The following is a 14,380-nucleotide window of genomic DNA, read 5'->3' as shown; positions in this document are numbered from 1 at the left end:
CGTGTCACACTTTTGTAGGCTTATCCTCTCATCACCATACATACTTTCGTGCTTAATGGAGGATAATGCATATCTAGTGGACATGTGTCTAGTTGTATGACATATCATGTAGCTCATTATGAGGCATTCTAGATGCATCTTAGAGGCCTTTATATTTAGGCAGTCTTAGTGTACTCTTAACATGGCATATTGAATATATTGTCATTATGATCATACTCTCTCTCTTGGTCTAGAGTTGTGCTTGTGTTTGAGTTCTTAGTTCCTAGGTAAATTCTTGCAGTGGATTTCAAACTTCATAAATGAGATGAGCAGTTATTGGCCTAGAATAGATAACTTGAGGAGATTAATGGGAAACTTGTTGAGGTTGCAAAGCAGTAAGAGATAGAGAGACAACAATGGGAGATAGCCTAATAGGCTTATCTCCAACAAGAATGAGAAGAATAGAGGGAAAGAAAGAGATATTTTGAGGAGAATCTTGCAAGGCAAGTTACTATAGTGAGAGAGGAGGAAATGAGGCTCCAGTCAACTCATTTTCAAACCAAGGAAGCAAATCCCCCCCCTTCTCCCAAATATGTCATCACAAGCTTTAAGAAGCCCCCTCCCTTATAAGAGCCTACTATTGTAACCCCTCCACCCCCTATAAAAGAGAGTTGGATTGGTCATGACCCCCCTAAATCTATTACTATTTCCCTATTTTAGCATGGATCAGTTGTATTGACTCCTAATGGTCCAAATAAGAAGTTTTGGGAGAGTGAATCCAAACCCACAAGGCTACAAAGGGAGGAGTTGTAGTATACCAAGGAGACAAAGGAGGTAGCTAAAGAAAATAAGGAAGAGGATTTAATCCTCTTATTTTAAAAGCTTCCCTCTCTTTTTGAAGAATAACAAGAAGAAAAGGGTGTCCCTCCCTTTGAGGGACAAGTCATGGCTTTTAAGCCTTTGAAAGAATATAAGGATCTATTGCAAGCTGAGCAAGAAGTGAACCATTTACTGTAGTGGATAGTCCTCCATGATATGGAAGATGGAAAAGAGAGTCTCAAGAATAGCTCTCTCCTTAAGGAGAAGCATGTTGATATGCATGAGGTTATCCCCCAGCCTATGCATATTACTACAATAGATGATGCAGGAGCATCCCGGGTTGCCTTGTTATCCTATTCATTTTTTGCATTTTTCAAGTTGGTGCCAAGTTACTATAGCACTTAGTTGGTGCCGAGTTATTGTAGCACTCAGTTGGTGCCGAATTACCATAGCACTTAGTTGGTGTTGAGTTATTGTAGCACTCAATTGGTGTCAAGTTGTTGTAGCACTCAGTGGATGCTGAGTTACCCATTGTATGTCGAGTGAGTCTTCATGTGCTGAGTTACCCCATGTATGATGAATGACCCTTCATGTGCCAAGTATTCCTATTTATGCCAAGTTTCAGCATTTGGAAGTGATTTTTGTGAGTTGACTTGCAAGATTTATTTTGATCACAACATTTATGTTAAGATATTTTCTTGTGATGTGTCCAAACCATTTTTGGGTTGGCCTTCCTCTTATATAATGTTCTAAGATGATTTTTAAGCCATTTTGGCAAGTATATATAGAGTGTTTAGTCTTAGAGTTAGGAAAGTTTTTGGGAGGAGGAATTCTGTAGAGTAGAACTAAAAGTGTGAATTTCCAATTGGATCTTTGAAATGTGAATGTATTTGCAATTGGCTATAACCCAGAAGGCCTTATAGATAGGAATGTATGAAGATGTTTTGATGAATCAATAAAAGTATTTCTCTCTTCTTCCTCCTTTGGCTATTGTTCCTTGTGTTTGCTTCTATTCTATTAACTCTTGCAGGGTGGTTTGGATAGTTGGGTGAGCATTTGGCCCTAGTTATTTATCCATTGCATGCATTAGTTGGTATCAAAGCTTGAGGTTCATCCTTTTGGAGATTGGATTGTGTAGAACCTTAATTTTGATTTAGTTTGAAGGTGGCAGATCTACAAATTTGACCTATAACTTGTAGAGGGTTACAATCTTGCAGGAACCTGATTTGTAAAGATGGTTCTTGGTAGAAGAAATGTCGATGATGCTATATTGGATCAGTTGAGACAAATTGCAGCCAAATTAGATTCTATGGAGATAGCCCAGAGGAGAGGAGCACATCTTGATGATGTAAGTGATGATGAAGCAACAGCACCAAATCATAATCCAGAACTTGAAGAAGATCAAGATGAGGAAAGATTGTTGCAAGTGTTGTCTAGGGAAAATTCAAAGCCTACTATAGAAGTTGTTCCTTATGATGGAAAATTGGATACCAATGTTGTGTTGGATTGGATCTCTGATATGGAGAAGTTCTTTGAGTATGAAAACACTCCTGATAATAGAAAGGTGAAGATTGCAGTCACTAGGTATAAAGTTTGTGCATCACTATGGTGGGAGCACTTACAAACTGATAGACAAAGTAGAGGAAAGGAGAAGATCAGAATTTGGCCAAAGATGGTGAACAAGGTAAATAAAAAACTCCTCCCTACTAATTACCAAGTTATCTTGTTGAGAAAGATGCAAAATTTGAAACAAAAGGACATGAATATGAAAGAATATACTGAGGAATTCTATAGATTGGACATCAGATCTGGACATGTGGATGATGACGTTGAGAAAATTGCAAGGTACATTAATGGATTGAGATCTATATTACAAGATGAAATAAGTTTTGTGAAGTAGGAAAGTGTAGAAGAAGCATATCAATATGCCTTGAGAGCTGAGGAGATCTTAGCAAAGAAGCATGAATAAAGACAAAGAGGTAGAGGGGGTAGATTCCAGAGAGGCAGAGGTAGATCTTATGGTGAAGGTGGTAGATCTAAAAGTTTTGTACAAGATAAAGGTAAATTTGCATGGAAGAATGATGACAAAGGCAAGACCGAATGGAAAAGTGGTAATTCTTATCGAGAAGGCACTAATTCTTATCAAGGAAGAGGTAATTCTTATTCTAGAGGTGGATTTCATGGTAATTGTTTCAGATGTGGTAAAGAGGGATGGATCTTTTGAATGTAGATCCTCTAAAATTGGGCAAGGTAATAGAAATGTTGTGATTCAAGGAGATGATGAGGGTTCACCAAGTGGACCTAACGCTAGAGAAAATTTGATGGTGAGAAGAACCTTATGTAATAAGGGCAGTGATGAAGAACCTATTTTAAGGAGAAGTCTTTTCAAGACAAGATGTAAGATTGTTGGAAAATGCTGCAAAGCGATCATTGATAGTGGAAGTTATACAAATCTGGATTCAGAAAAGTTGGTTACCAAGTTAGAGTTGTAGAGGCTGAAACATCTCAAACCTTATCATGTTTCATGGATCAAAGATGAGCATAAGATATTGGTAAGTGAGCAATGCCTTCTGAAGTTCAAAATTGGACATTACTTTTTTGAAGTTTTGTGTGATATTGTGCCTATATATTATTGTCATATTTTTTTTAGTATACCTTGGAAATATAATAGATATGTTATACATGATGGAAGATTGAATCAATATACTCTTTGGGTAAATGGGAAGAAACAAACATTGCTTCCTTTGATTGAAAGTCTAGATGAGGTTAGTTGTACTACAATAAAAGTTTTCATGGTTGATGGAAAATAATTTGAAAAGAAAATGAAGAAAAATCAAGTCTTTTTTTCCATAGTTCCTACTGGACCGAGCGTTGGTAGTAATGACTGAGTAGTAGAAGCTAGTAATGATTGTGTGATAGCAAACAGTGATAGCCTAATACCAATAGAAATTATAGAATTGTTGAATGAGTATAAATACATTATTGTTGATGATATTCCTAATGGTTTACCTCCAGTAAGAAGTATAAGTTATTGTATGGATCTCATTCTTGGAGCTAGTTTTCCAAACAAAGCACCATATAGATTGACACCTACAAAGAATGAAAAACTTAATAGACAAGTGCATGAGTTGTTGCAGAAAGGTTTGATCAAATAAAGCTTGATTCCATGTGTTGTACCTAATGTATTAGCACCTAAAAATAATGGAGAATGGAGAATGTGTACTTATTCAAGAGCTATTAACAAAATCACAGCAAAATATATTTTTCCTATGCTGAGGATGGATGACATAATGGATTGTTTGAGTGGAGAAAAGTATTTTACCAAGATTAATTTAAAGAGTGGCTATCATCAAATTAGAATTAGAGAAGGTGATGAATGGAAGACTACTTTCAAGACAAAAAATGGTTTTTATGAATGGGTGGTTATGCCTTTTGGTTTGACTAATGCACCTAGTACTTTCATGAGGTTGATGAATGAAGTTTTGAAAAGATTATTGGGTAAGTTTGTGATTTTTTATTTGGATGATATTCTAATATTCAATAAGACTAAGGAAGAACATATTGAGCATATTAGACAAGTATTGCAAAGGTTGAAAGAGGAAAAGTTGTTGATTAATCTAAAAAAGTGTTCTTTTATGCAAGAGGAGATTGTGTATTTGGGATTTGTGATTTCAGCTGATGGTTTGAAGATGGATCTTGAGAAGGTTAAAGCAATTTTGGAATGGCCTATACCTAAGAATGTGGGTGAGGTAAGATCATTTCATTGTTCTTCTATTTTTTATAGAAAGTATATAAAGAATTTCAGCTCTATTTGTAATTTTATGACTGAGACAATGAGGGGAGATAAAAAGGACTTCAAGTGGACACATGGAGCTGATAAGATTTTTGAGACTTTGAAAAAAAAGGTTGTTGAATTACCTATATTGGCTTTACCTAATTTCAGCAAAGTATTTCATGTTGAATGTGATGCAAGTGGACACATGGAGCTGATAAGAGTTTTGAGACTTTGAAACAAAAGGTTGTTGAATTACATGTATTGGCTTTACCTAATTTCAATAAAGTATTTCAAGCTGAATGTGATGCAAGTGTTAATGTAATAGGAGCTATATTAAGTCAAGAAGGTAAACCTGTTGCTTTCTTTGGTGAAAATTTGAATGATGCTAAAAGGAAATATTCTATGTATGATCAAGAGTTTATGCTATTGTTCAAGCATTGAAAAAGTGGAGACATTATTTGATTCCTAAGGATTTTGTGTTGTATACTAATCATAAAGCTTTACAATACTTGGGAAGTCAACATAAATTGAATCAAAGACATCTAAAGTGGTTTGAGTACTTATAGAGTTTCACATTTGTTATTAAGCATAAGAGTGGAGTTACTAATAGAGTTGTTGATACATTGAGTAGAAGATGTTCTTTGTTGATTGAAATGAAGGTTGAAGTTCTTGATTTTGATTAAATGAAAGAATTGTATGATGTTAATCCTAATTTTTCTAAGGTGTGGAGAGAGTGTAGAGCACCAAATCTAATAGATTGCATAAGTATGATGAGTATTTCATTCAAGAAGGTATGTTGTTCAAAAGTATTTAGTTGTGTATTCCTAAAAGTTCTATGAGGTTGAATTTGATTAAGGAAAAGCATAGTGGTGGATTAGCTGGACATTTTGGAATTGATAAGACATTTATTTTTCTGAAAGACAACTATTATTCGCCAAAAATGTATAAGGATGTTCAAAAATTTGTAAAGAGTAGTGGATTTTGTAAGTTGCAAAAGGGGTGAGCCAAAATATTAGTTTGTATACACCTATTATTGTTCTTGAGAAACCTTGTACTGACATTAGTATGGATTTTGTTCTTGGATTGCCTAAGACAATGAAAATGTATGATTCCATATTTCTTGTAGTGTATAGATTTTCTAAGATGGCTCATTTCATACCATGTAAGAAGACATTAGATGCTGAGCATATTGCTGCACTTTTCTTTAAAGAGATTGTGAGATTGCATGGATTACCAAGAAGTATTAGTTTTGATAGAGATAGTAAGTTTGTTGGTTATTTTTGGAAGACTTTGTAGAAGAAGATGGGTACTAAGCTGAAGTTTAGTTCTACATTCCATCCATAGATAGATGGATAGATAAATGTTGTGAATAAAAGCTTGGGTAATTTGCTGAGATGTTTAGTTGGGAATAAGCCAAGTAATTGGGAGATGGTATTGGCACAAGCTAAATTTGCATATAACAATTCTGTGAATAGGAGTACAGGGAAGACACTTTTTGAGATTGTTACTAGAATGCATCCTAGAGGTATATTAGATTTGAGAGTTGTTGCTAGTGAAGAAAAGAGAAGTGTTGTAGGAGAAGAATTTGCTGATTTTATGGAGTCTTTGCATAAGAAAGTGAAGTTGAAGTTGGCACAAAGTAATTAGAAGTATAAGGAGAATGTTGATTGGTCTAGAAGACACCATGATTTTCAAGTTGGTGATGAGGTGATGGTTCATCTGAGGAAAGGAAAATTCCCAGATGGAACATATAGTAAGCTAAAGATCAAGAAATTTGGACCTTGTAAGACCTTGAAGAAGTTTGACAGTGGTAATGCTTATGAAGTTGAATTACCTGATGACATGGATATATCTCCTATATTCAATATTGCTGATTTGTATACAAGTCATGAGTTAGAGGATGAAGTTATTGTATCAGATGATTATCCTAAGAAGTAGATTCAAGAAGTTGAATAGATATTGGATCAGAAAGTTGGCAAGAGCACAAGAGGAAAAGATTACTGTGAATATTTGGTGAAGTGGAAGAACAAGCCTATTGAAGATGCTTCATGGATTTCCCAATCTGAATTGGATTCAACTCAAATTGTGACATCTCAATGATTTAGAAGAATCATTTCTTTCAACCCTGATTGTTGTATGCAGGAGCATCCTGGGTTTCCTTATTATCCTACTCATTTTGTTCATTTTGCAAGTTGGTGTCGAGTTACTATAGCACTCAATTGGTGTCAAGTTACTATAGCACTTAGTTGGTGCCAAGTTACTATAGCACTTAGTTGGTGTTGAGTTACTATAGCACTCAGTTGGTGTTGAGTTACTATAGCACTCAGTTGGTATCGAGTTGCTATAGCACTTAATTGGTGTTGAGTTATTATAGCACCTAGTTAGTGTCGAGTTACTGTAGCACTCAATTGGTGCCGAGTTTCTATAGCACTTTTTTGGTGTCAAGTTACTGTAGCACTTAGTTGGTGTCAAGTTACTATAGTAGGTAGTGGATGTTGAGTTACCCAGTGGATGACGAGTGACTCTTCATGTGTCAAGTTACCCAGTGTATGTTGAGTGACCCTTCATGTGCCCAACATTCTTGCTTATGTTGAGTGTTAGCATTTGGACATGATTTCTACGAGCTGACTTGTGGGATTTATTTCAATCGTGATATTTATGTTAAGATCTATTCTTGGGATGTGCCAAGACTATTGTTGGGTCATCCTTCCTCTTATGTAATGTTCTAGAATGATCTATTAGCCATTTTGGCAAGTATATGTAGATTTTTTAGGCTTAGAGTTAGGCAAGTTTTTGGGAGGAGGAATTCTAGAGAGCAAATTGAAAGTGTGAATTTTTAGTTAGATCTTTGAATGTGAATATATTTGTAATTGGTTGAAACTGTAATGCCCTGCCAAGGGATCCAAAAGAATTAACCTAAAGTTTCACTAAGTTTGCTAAACATTTTTTTTTTTTTTTAAAGTAAGAAAGTATAACATACACATCAAACACATAGTAGCGGAAGCAATAACATGTAATCATCGACAAACATACATTGCAAGTTACATTTCTTAAAGATCCCAATACGTTGAGTCACGTTTAAATTTAATTAAATCTAAGTCTAACAACTATCACATACATATGAAAGAATAATCATAAAGTCTCATGTCCATAATATACATTTGTTCCGAATGCCTCTTGGCAAATTAATTCGGAATGCTCAATCATCCTCTGTACAAGTCATAGGGTATGAAAGGCTTAAAAGAATATACATATGTAAAGATAAAGATACAACATCCTCAAATCCATGATACAAAGTATAGTAGAAATATATGAAACTATTCACCATACATGATACATCCATACATCCATAATGATAAAACATCTATCATAAAATCTAACCATCCATCATAATAATCTAAGAACATAGTGAAGATAAATGCCAATCATGAAAACTCCAGCCATGGTGACCACGGAACGGATCTCAATGGTAAGAGTAAAAAGCACTACCACCCGACCGCGTGGAACCTAAATGGTCCACTCCCACCGCACTGAGGAGATAGTCTCAAGTCCCAAGTAGGATAACAAAACCTATAATCATAATTACTCTCTAAGTCCAGGAAATCCTATAAGTGTGCTAACTCAAGGGTTCCTAAAAGATCAACATCTAAATTCCAGAGGTACCATAAGACACGTAGGAAACCTAATATGCAAGCAGGAAAGTGTCATCGTAAAAGTCACGTAGAAGTTACCCAAGCAATCCCTTAGGAATCTCGGGTCCCTACTGATCCTGCAGCCACTAGTATCCTCTCATACTGACGAGGCCTACTATGGAATGCAAGGTCGTAACCAAGCGTTCTCTCTACCCCATCCTAGTCTGTACTAGCACTCAAGGCATGGGAGAGAACATACAATTATCTTGTTAGGTTCATTTTCTCTCATTTAGTGTAAATGTTTTCACTTATTAAAAATGACTTACAATGGGTTTCTCAAGGCAGCCTCTTAGGGCTCCGACCCCCATTGCAAGCCACTTCCCGACTCTACACATAGATAACCTACCCTAGGCTCATGAAATCATAAATCAAAGAATCATAATAAAACCACCTCAGTCCTATACAAGCCACTGAAAAATATTATAAAAGATAATCCACAAAATTACATCAGTTCTTCATGAGCAACAGATAATATCAATTAGTAATCATATGATCACGACAGTTCTCTATCAGCAACTGAAGGCATCAATGATAAATCACAAAATCCAATGGTTCTCCAATGAGCAACCAGAAAGTATCCCAATAGTAAATTACAATACTGATCGAAGACTCCAAAGATGGTCAAGTCAACACATGACATCATCAAGAACATAACAAACACTTCAGTCCTTTCAAGCGACTGAAAAGCAATCCAAGTATAACTGATCGAGACTCAAAAATGGTTATCAAATATGTCTAATCGAGACTCGAAAATGGTTAAGTCAAGTATCTCAAATACGTACATCTCAAATTCACACAAGGAAACTGGAAAGCAATAACAAACAGTAAATACAATCATGTCATAGAGCACTTCATCACATAACCATGGTCAGGTTAAGAAAGATCGAAACCAAATCATCATGACATCACATTCACAACCCCGAGCCTCTGGTAACAACGTAAACTGGTCAACGCTAAACCAACCCCAAAACATTCAAAGCACAAAGACAACATCAAAGTCTCAGAGATTGGATCTGAAAGTATATTATTTGAGTTAAGGTAAGGTTTATGTTTCAATTTAATGTCGAATTTCAAGTAACAAAGTTTTCATATCTACCCCTTACGATTAACCCATTTCTATAATAACTTCCATTAAGTCAATCTTCCAAATCTACTATTTAATCAGATAATATTCATTATTAATTAACTTTAATTAAACTAATTTTAATTAAATTAATCAATAATTATTTGATCTAATTACTTATTTTAATCTATCCATTAATTGTTAATTTATTAATATTTAACCAAAATTATCAATAAATTAATATTTACCAATTATGTGAAATACATTTAATATTTATTTATTAAGTATTAATAAAAATAAAACTATTATTAAATAAAATATATTATAATTTTATTAATTAAAAATTTTAATTAATAATAAAAATCATTTTGTAAATAATATATTAAAAGAAAAATGAATTAACCAAATACATTTTTTTTTTTTTTAAATAAAATAAAACTCCTTTAACATAAATAACTGTCAGCTTATATAAGCCGACGGCCTGCCGCAGTCCTTCGGACGCAGGGCCTGCGGCAGCAGGTACATCGTACCTGCGACGCAGGTTCTGTCGGCTATGCCGACCGTGGGGGTGGGCAAGGGGTAATTCCCTCCCCCCCACAAAATTTATATATATTATTTTTTTTTTATATATGGAGTACGAATTTGTGTTTATCAATATTTTTTTTTTTTTTAAATTTAAATTTGAATTTGTTTGGATATAAATATATATCTATAAATTTTTTTAACTATATATATATTAAAATAATTTCTTTTAATATATATATAAATATATGCATTGAAAAATTGTTTCCTTCTCTATCTTGATATAGAAAATATAGTCAATCATCCAAACGTTTAATTTAGAATCTCGGTATTAGATTCAACCCTTCCCATTTAAATCTCATGTATACAGAAGTTTATAAACAAGCATCTGATAAATACCAATATCGTAATGTTTAAGTATTCCTCACAGAGAATTTCAGATTTACAAACGCCAAACACGAAGAAGATAGGAAAGGATAATTGCGTAATAAATCGATAATCGAAAACACAAGACCCTACCTGATCCTGATGCTATTATGCAATCTCCAGGAACTGTAAAAGAATTCGCTCCTCTCAATAACCTTCCTGTGGAAAACTTTCTTGGTATCAACTTTCTGAAATTCGCTTCCAAAAATTGTCTCTCCAAAAATTCCTGTCCAACTTCGTATCCTCCAAAAATGAACCCCCAAAGTTGTGATAAGCAATTTCTCCTCAAATCGGAGCACTAATTGTGCATTTACCCGAGAAGACTCTTTGCATAACTCAGTTAACTCCAAATTAACCTTTATTATCTTTTCTTATTTTTTTGCATTCAACTTTCATGCACATTAAGTTGAATTATTAAATAACTTTATTTAATATTCCACTTGACTTCTATTCTTAATTAATTTATTACTTTAATCTTATGTGCACTTTTAAGAAATTAAAATAACATTATTAATTTCTATAATTTAATCTTTTAATTTAATTCTCATATTTAAACTCATGCTTAGATCATGCGATCTAGAATTCTTAATAATTTAATATCTTTCAACTTTTAATTTATTTTAGAACTTAATTGATAACATATTTAATTAATTTAAATAACAATTATATTTAGCATTTATTTAAAAATGAACTCCAAATATATTATTATTAAATTAAATAAATATTACTCTGTTCTAAATTCATCTTTGAATTTTAATCTCCAAATTTAATTCTTTTATTTAATTAATTAATTAATTAAATATAAAGATATCATAATAATTCTCTATTAAATTAAATCATTAATTAATCTTTTTAATTAAACTTAATTAATAGAAAATACACCAAGGACTCATAAAGAAACATACGAAAACCCATCATAGAAAAATACATACCAAATCAAACAAAAGGGTTATAATCACGAAATTACATCATTTGATGCATTCGGAGGGTACTTAACTCAGATACTTGTCCTAATTATCAATTAGGACAATTGGCTAAAGGGTTTAGGAATTGGATTTAAGAGTTTATCTCCCCTCTCTTACCATTGAGACAGTGCGATAGGGTACGCTCATCCTAACAATTCAGGGAAGTCGATACTCAGTACCTACAACCTGCATAAAATCTACGCATGTACAAACACAATATTCTAAGCTAAACAGACAATGGCAGGAAGTGGTGCATCATGTAGATCCTGACTAGCAGGTGACTACGACTCCCTTCCTTAACCATATCAGAAACACCATACATAAATAAAACAACACGCACACCATACACATGTAGTATGGGGTAAGTATCCATAAGAAGCACATGGAATAATAAACCATCTAACTAATCATCATCGATATCTGAAACTATTGAATAATCATCATACATGCATGAAATATAGAGTACCAAGTAATCTCATCATATAATAAACTGAGTGTAAACATCATCTGGTAATCTCTAAAATAATAATACTAATCATCAAACATAAATTGGCCTAAAAGAGTTTGGCAATGATATTAGAAATGTAGCTCAAAAATGTAAACTAGGGGCAGGCACTACAAAAACCTACAAGGTCTTACAACTGGGCATGTATGAAGATGTTTTGATGAATCAATAAAAGTATTTCTCTCATCTTCCTCCTTTGGTTGTTGTTCCTTGTGTTTTCTTCTATTGTGTTAACTCTTTTAGGGTGGTTTGTATAGTTGGGTGAGCCTTTAGCCCTAATTATTCATCCATTAGCTGCATCAACAGAGCAAGAGGATTCTAATGAGGAGACTTTTTCGGTTGAGCTAGAGATATTTTGTTCATCCTTGGACATGAAATAGTATGCTCCTTCATTAAATGATTACGAGCTATAACAACAATAAGGGGAGGGTCACACCATACCAGTAACACTCAAGGAAGTGATTCATAAGCATCATGAGTAGGATGTGGAGTTTCTTTCTTCATAGAAAAAGGAGCCACTTTCAAACCAACAAGATACTACCATTGTAGATAAAAATTGAGTGGTCAAGGATGATTCCTTTGGCCCCACACCATTAAGAGGATGCCCCATGAAACATATAGCTCTGCAACAAATCAGCAAGTTGCCCCAAGTCATGCTCACTCCAGAGTATGAGGAAGATAATCACAATGAAGAGCAAATCTATTTTGCTCCACAAAGTGATGCCCCAGTGCTAGAGAGCTTCATCATTTTTAGAATTGGGAGGAAGATGTTCTATGTAGAAGTATGATTTTCATACTTGCTAATTCACTTGACTTCCCTTATGCATGGAACAAGAAATTAGTTGGTAAGGAAGGGTAGCTATTTCAGCAAACTAGCTAATGGGTTTATTTAACCTTATATATATGTAAACCATGTACATAGTAGAGTAGTTTCCTTTAGTTTTCTTGCTTTCTAACCTGAAATGCATGAGCATAGGTTGTCTCTCTATGTGATGGCCGAGTTTCTTTTCAAATTTTGAAGTTTTGAAGGTTACAGAGGATTTTGGTTACTGTTTTGTAGTTGTAGAGAAGCAGGGGTAGGGCTATGGGTTTTACTATGTTCAGATCTTCATGTTTTATGACTTTGTAGCCCAATGGATACATAAGGTCATTGGTCTATGCATGGTAGGCTTGCATCCCCCTTTAGTCACCAGAATTGTTGGTCATTTTTGCCTGCCTGCCACAATTGCCATATTTGAATTCAAACATAGTAATGTTCACATATTCAAAAATTCAAATAAATAGGGCAAAAATGTTGGTAATACGACCAATCAATCAAATAAGATGAGATATGTGGTTGTCATTTATGGCAACATATGTTTTACAATATAACTATGATTGTTTGTGATGGAAAATTTTTATAAGTGGTGGACAATGTTACAATAGCACAATGAGATATATTGATAGTGGAATATTCCTTTAGAATATTCTCTTGCATAGTTGACTATAGATGCATGAAATCATCTTATTAATGTATACCAGTGTGTATTAATGTATACCAGTGTGCATGTCCATACAAACAACCAAGTTCAAGTTATGAAGGAAATATTGATGCAGATAATTTATTGTACAGAATACAGCAAGTCAACAAATTGAGTTGTATGACTTAAAGAATTATTTTGATTATTCAAATCTAAGGATGATATGTGAGCTTACTAAGGGAGGATTTATTAATATGATTGATATAAGTAAAGAAATTCATTTTTGAAGTTAGGTGTGTATGCAAGTTCATGTTATGTGATATGATAATGCAAGATATGATGCAAATTGATATATGTGTAGTTACTCATTGTTTATGACATTGAGTGAACAGGAAGCAAGATTATCTATAGTCTACCAAAGGCTTGTATGAAGATCTAACAATCAAAAGAATTGTGAAGTATAGCAAGTGATCCAGTATTGTATGTATATTTATTCTCTTGAAGAACATAATTGTATAGTTGCATGTTAGGGCAATGGGCTCTTCTTGCACACATTTGCATATGATCCACCAACTCCCAATAGGGTTAAAGAAACTCCTAATAGGTTTGAGGCTTCTAACAAGGCATAGTCTCCCAACAGAGATTCAAGATACTATACATTCTTCATAGACTCTTAACAGGGTCAATATCCTTAACTGATTCTTTATATAGTGAATCATCTTGTGGGTTTCATCCCCATTGGGTTTTTCCCTTGGCTAGGGTTTCCTTAGTTAACAAAATATGGTGTTATCAACTCTCTTTATGTATGATTGTGTATGCTATTCAGCATTATTGGTTTATTTTCTTACGCATGTGGAAAAGTAATTAATAATATCTAATTATGGGCAAAAATATTGAAAATACTAATTTACCCTCCTAGTATTATCTATTTCTAACAATTGGTATCAAAGCCTAGTTATTCAAAAGAGGCTTAATAGTTTGAATAAAATCCCTATGGATAAGGAACAGTTGAAGAAGAATCTTGAAGAAGCTCTTGAGCAAATTGATCTCCTTACTAATGAAAGAGATGGCCTAAGGATAGATATGAAGATGCAAAATTTTATATTGGTAAACTAAAGGACAAGATAGATAACCTGAAGCAAAAAGGACCTAGTGAGAAAACTAGTGATGATGA

At 33.8% G+C, this 14,380-nt stretch overlaps 1 protein-coding gene across 1 annotated transcript in view; it reads left to right on the top strand.

The window, feature by feature from the left end:
- LOC149559632 (uncharacterized) overlaps positions 1-14,380 on the top strand; it is a 64,526-nt gene that overhangs the window by 34,558 nt on the left and 15,588 nt on the right. The window contains exon 3 of the mRNA XM_089824782.1: positions 9,792-9,907. Within this exon, the coding sequence (XP_089680908.1) occupies positions 9,792-9,907 (116 nt within the window). The remainder of the gene's footprint in view (positions 1-9,791; positions 9,908-14,380) is intronic.

Source organism: Cupressus sempervirens, chromosome 4 (assembly GCF_028749045.1).
Source record: "Cupressus sempervirens isolate cs-2001-9-10 chromosome 4, ASM2874904v1, whole genome shotgun sequence".
Lineage (NCBI taxonomy): Eukaryota > Viridiplantae > Streptophyta > Pinopsida > Cupressales > Cupressaceae > Cupressus > Cupressus sempervirens.
This window is presented reverse-complemented; position numbering and strand designations above follow the sequence as displayed.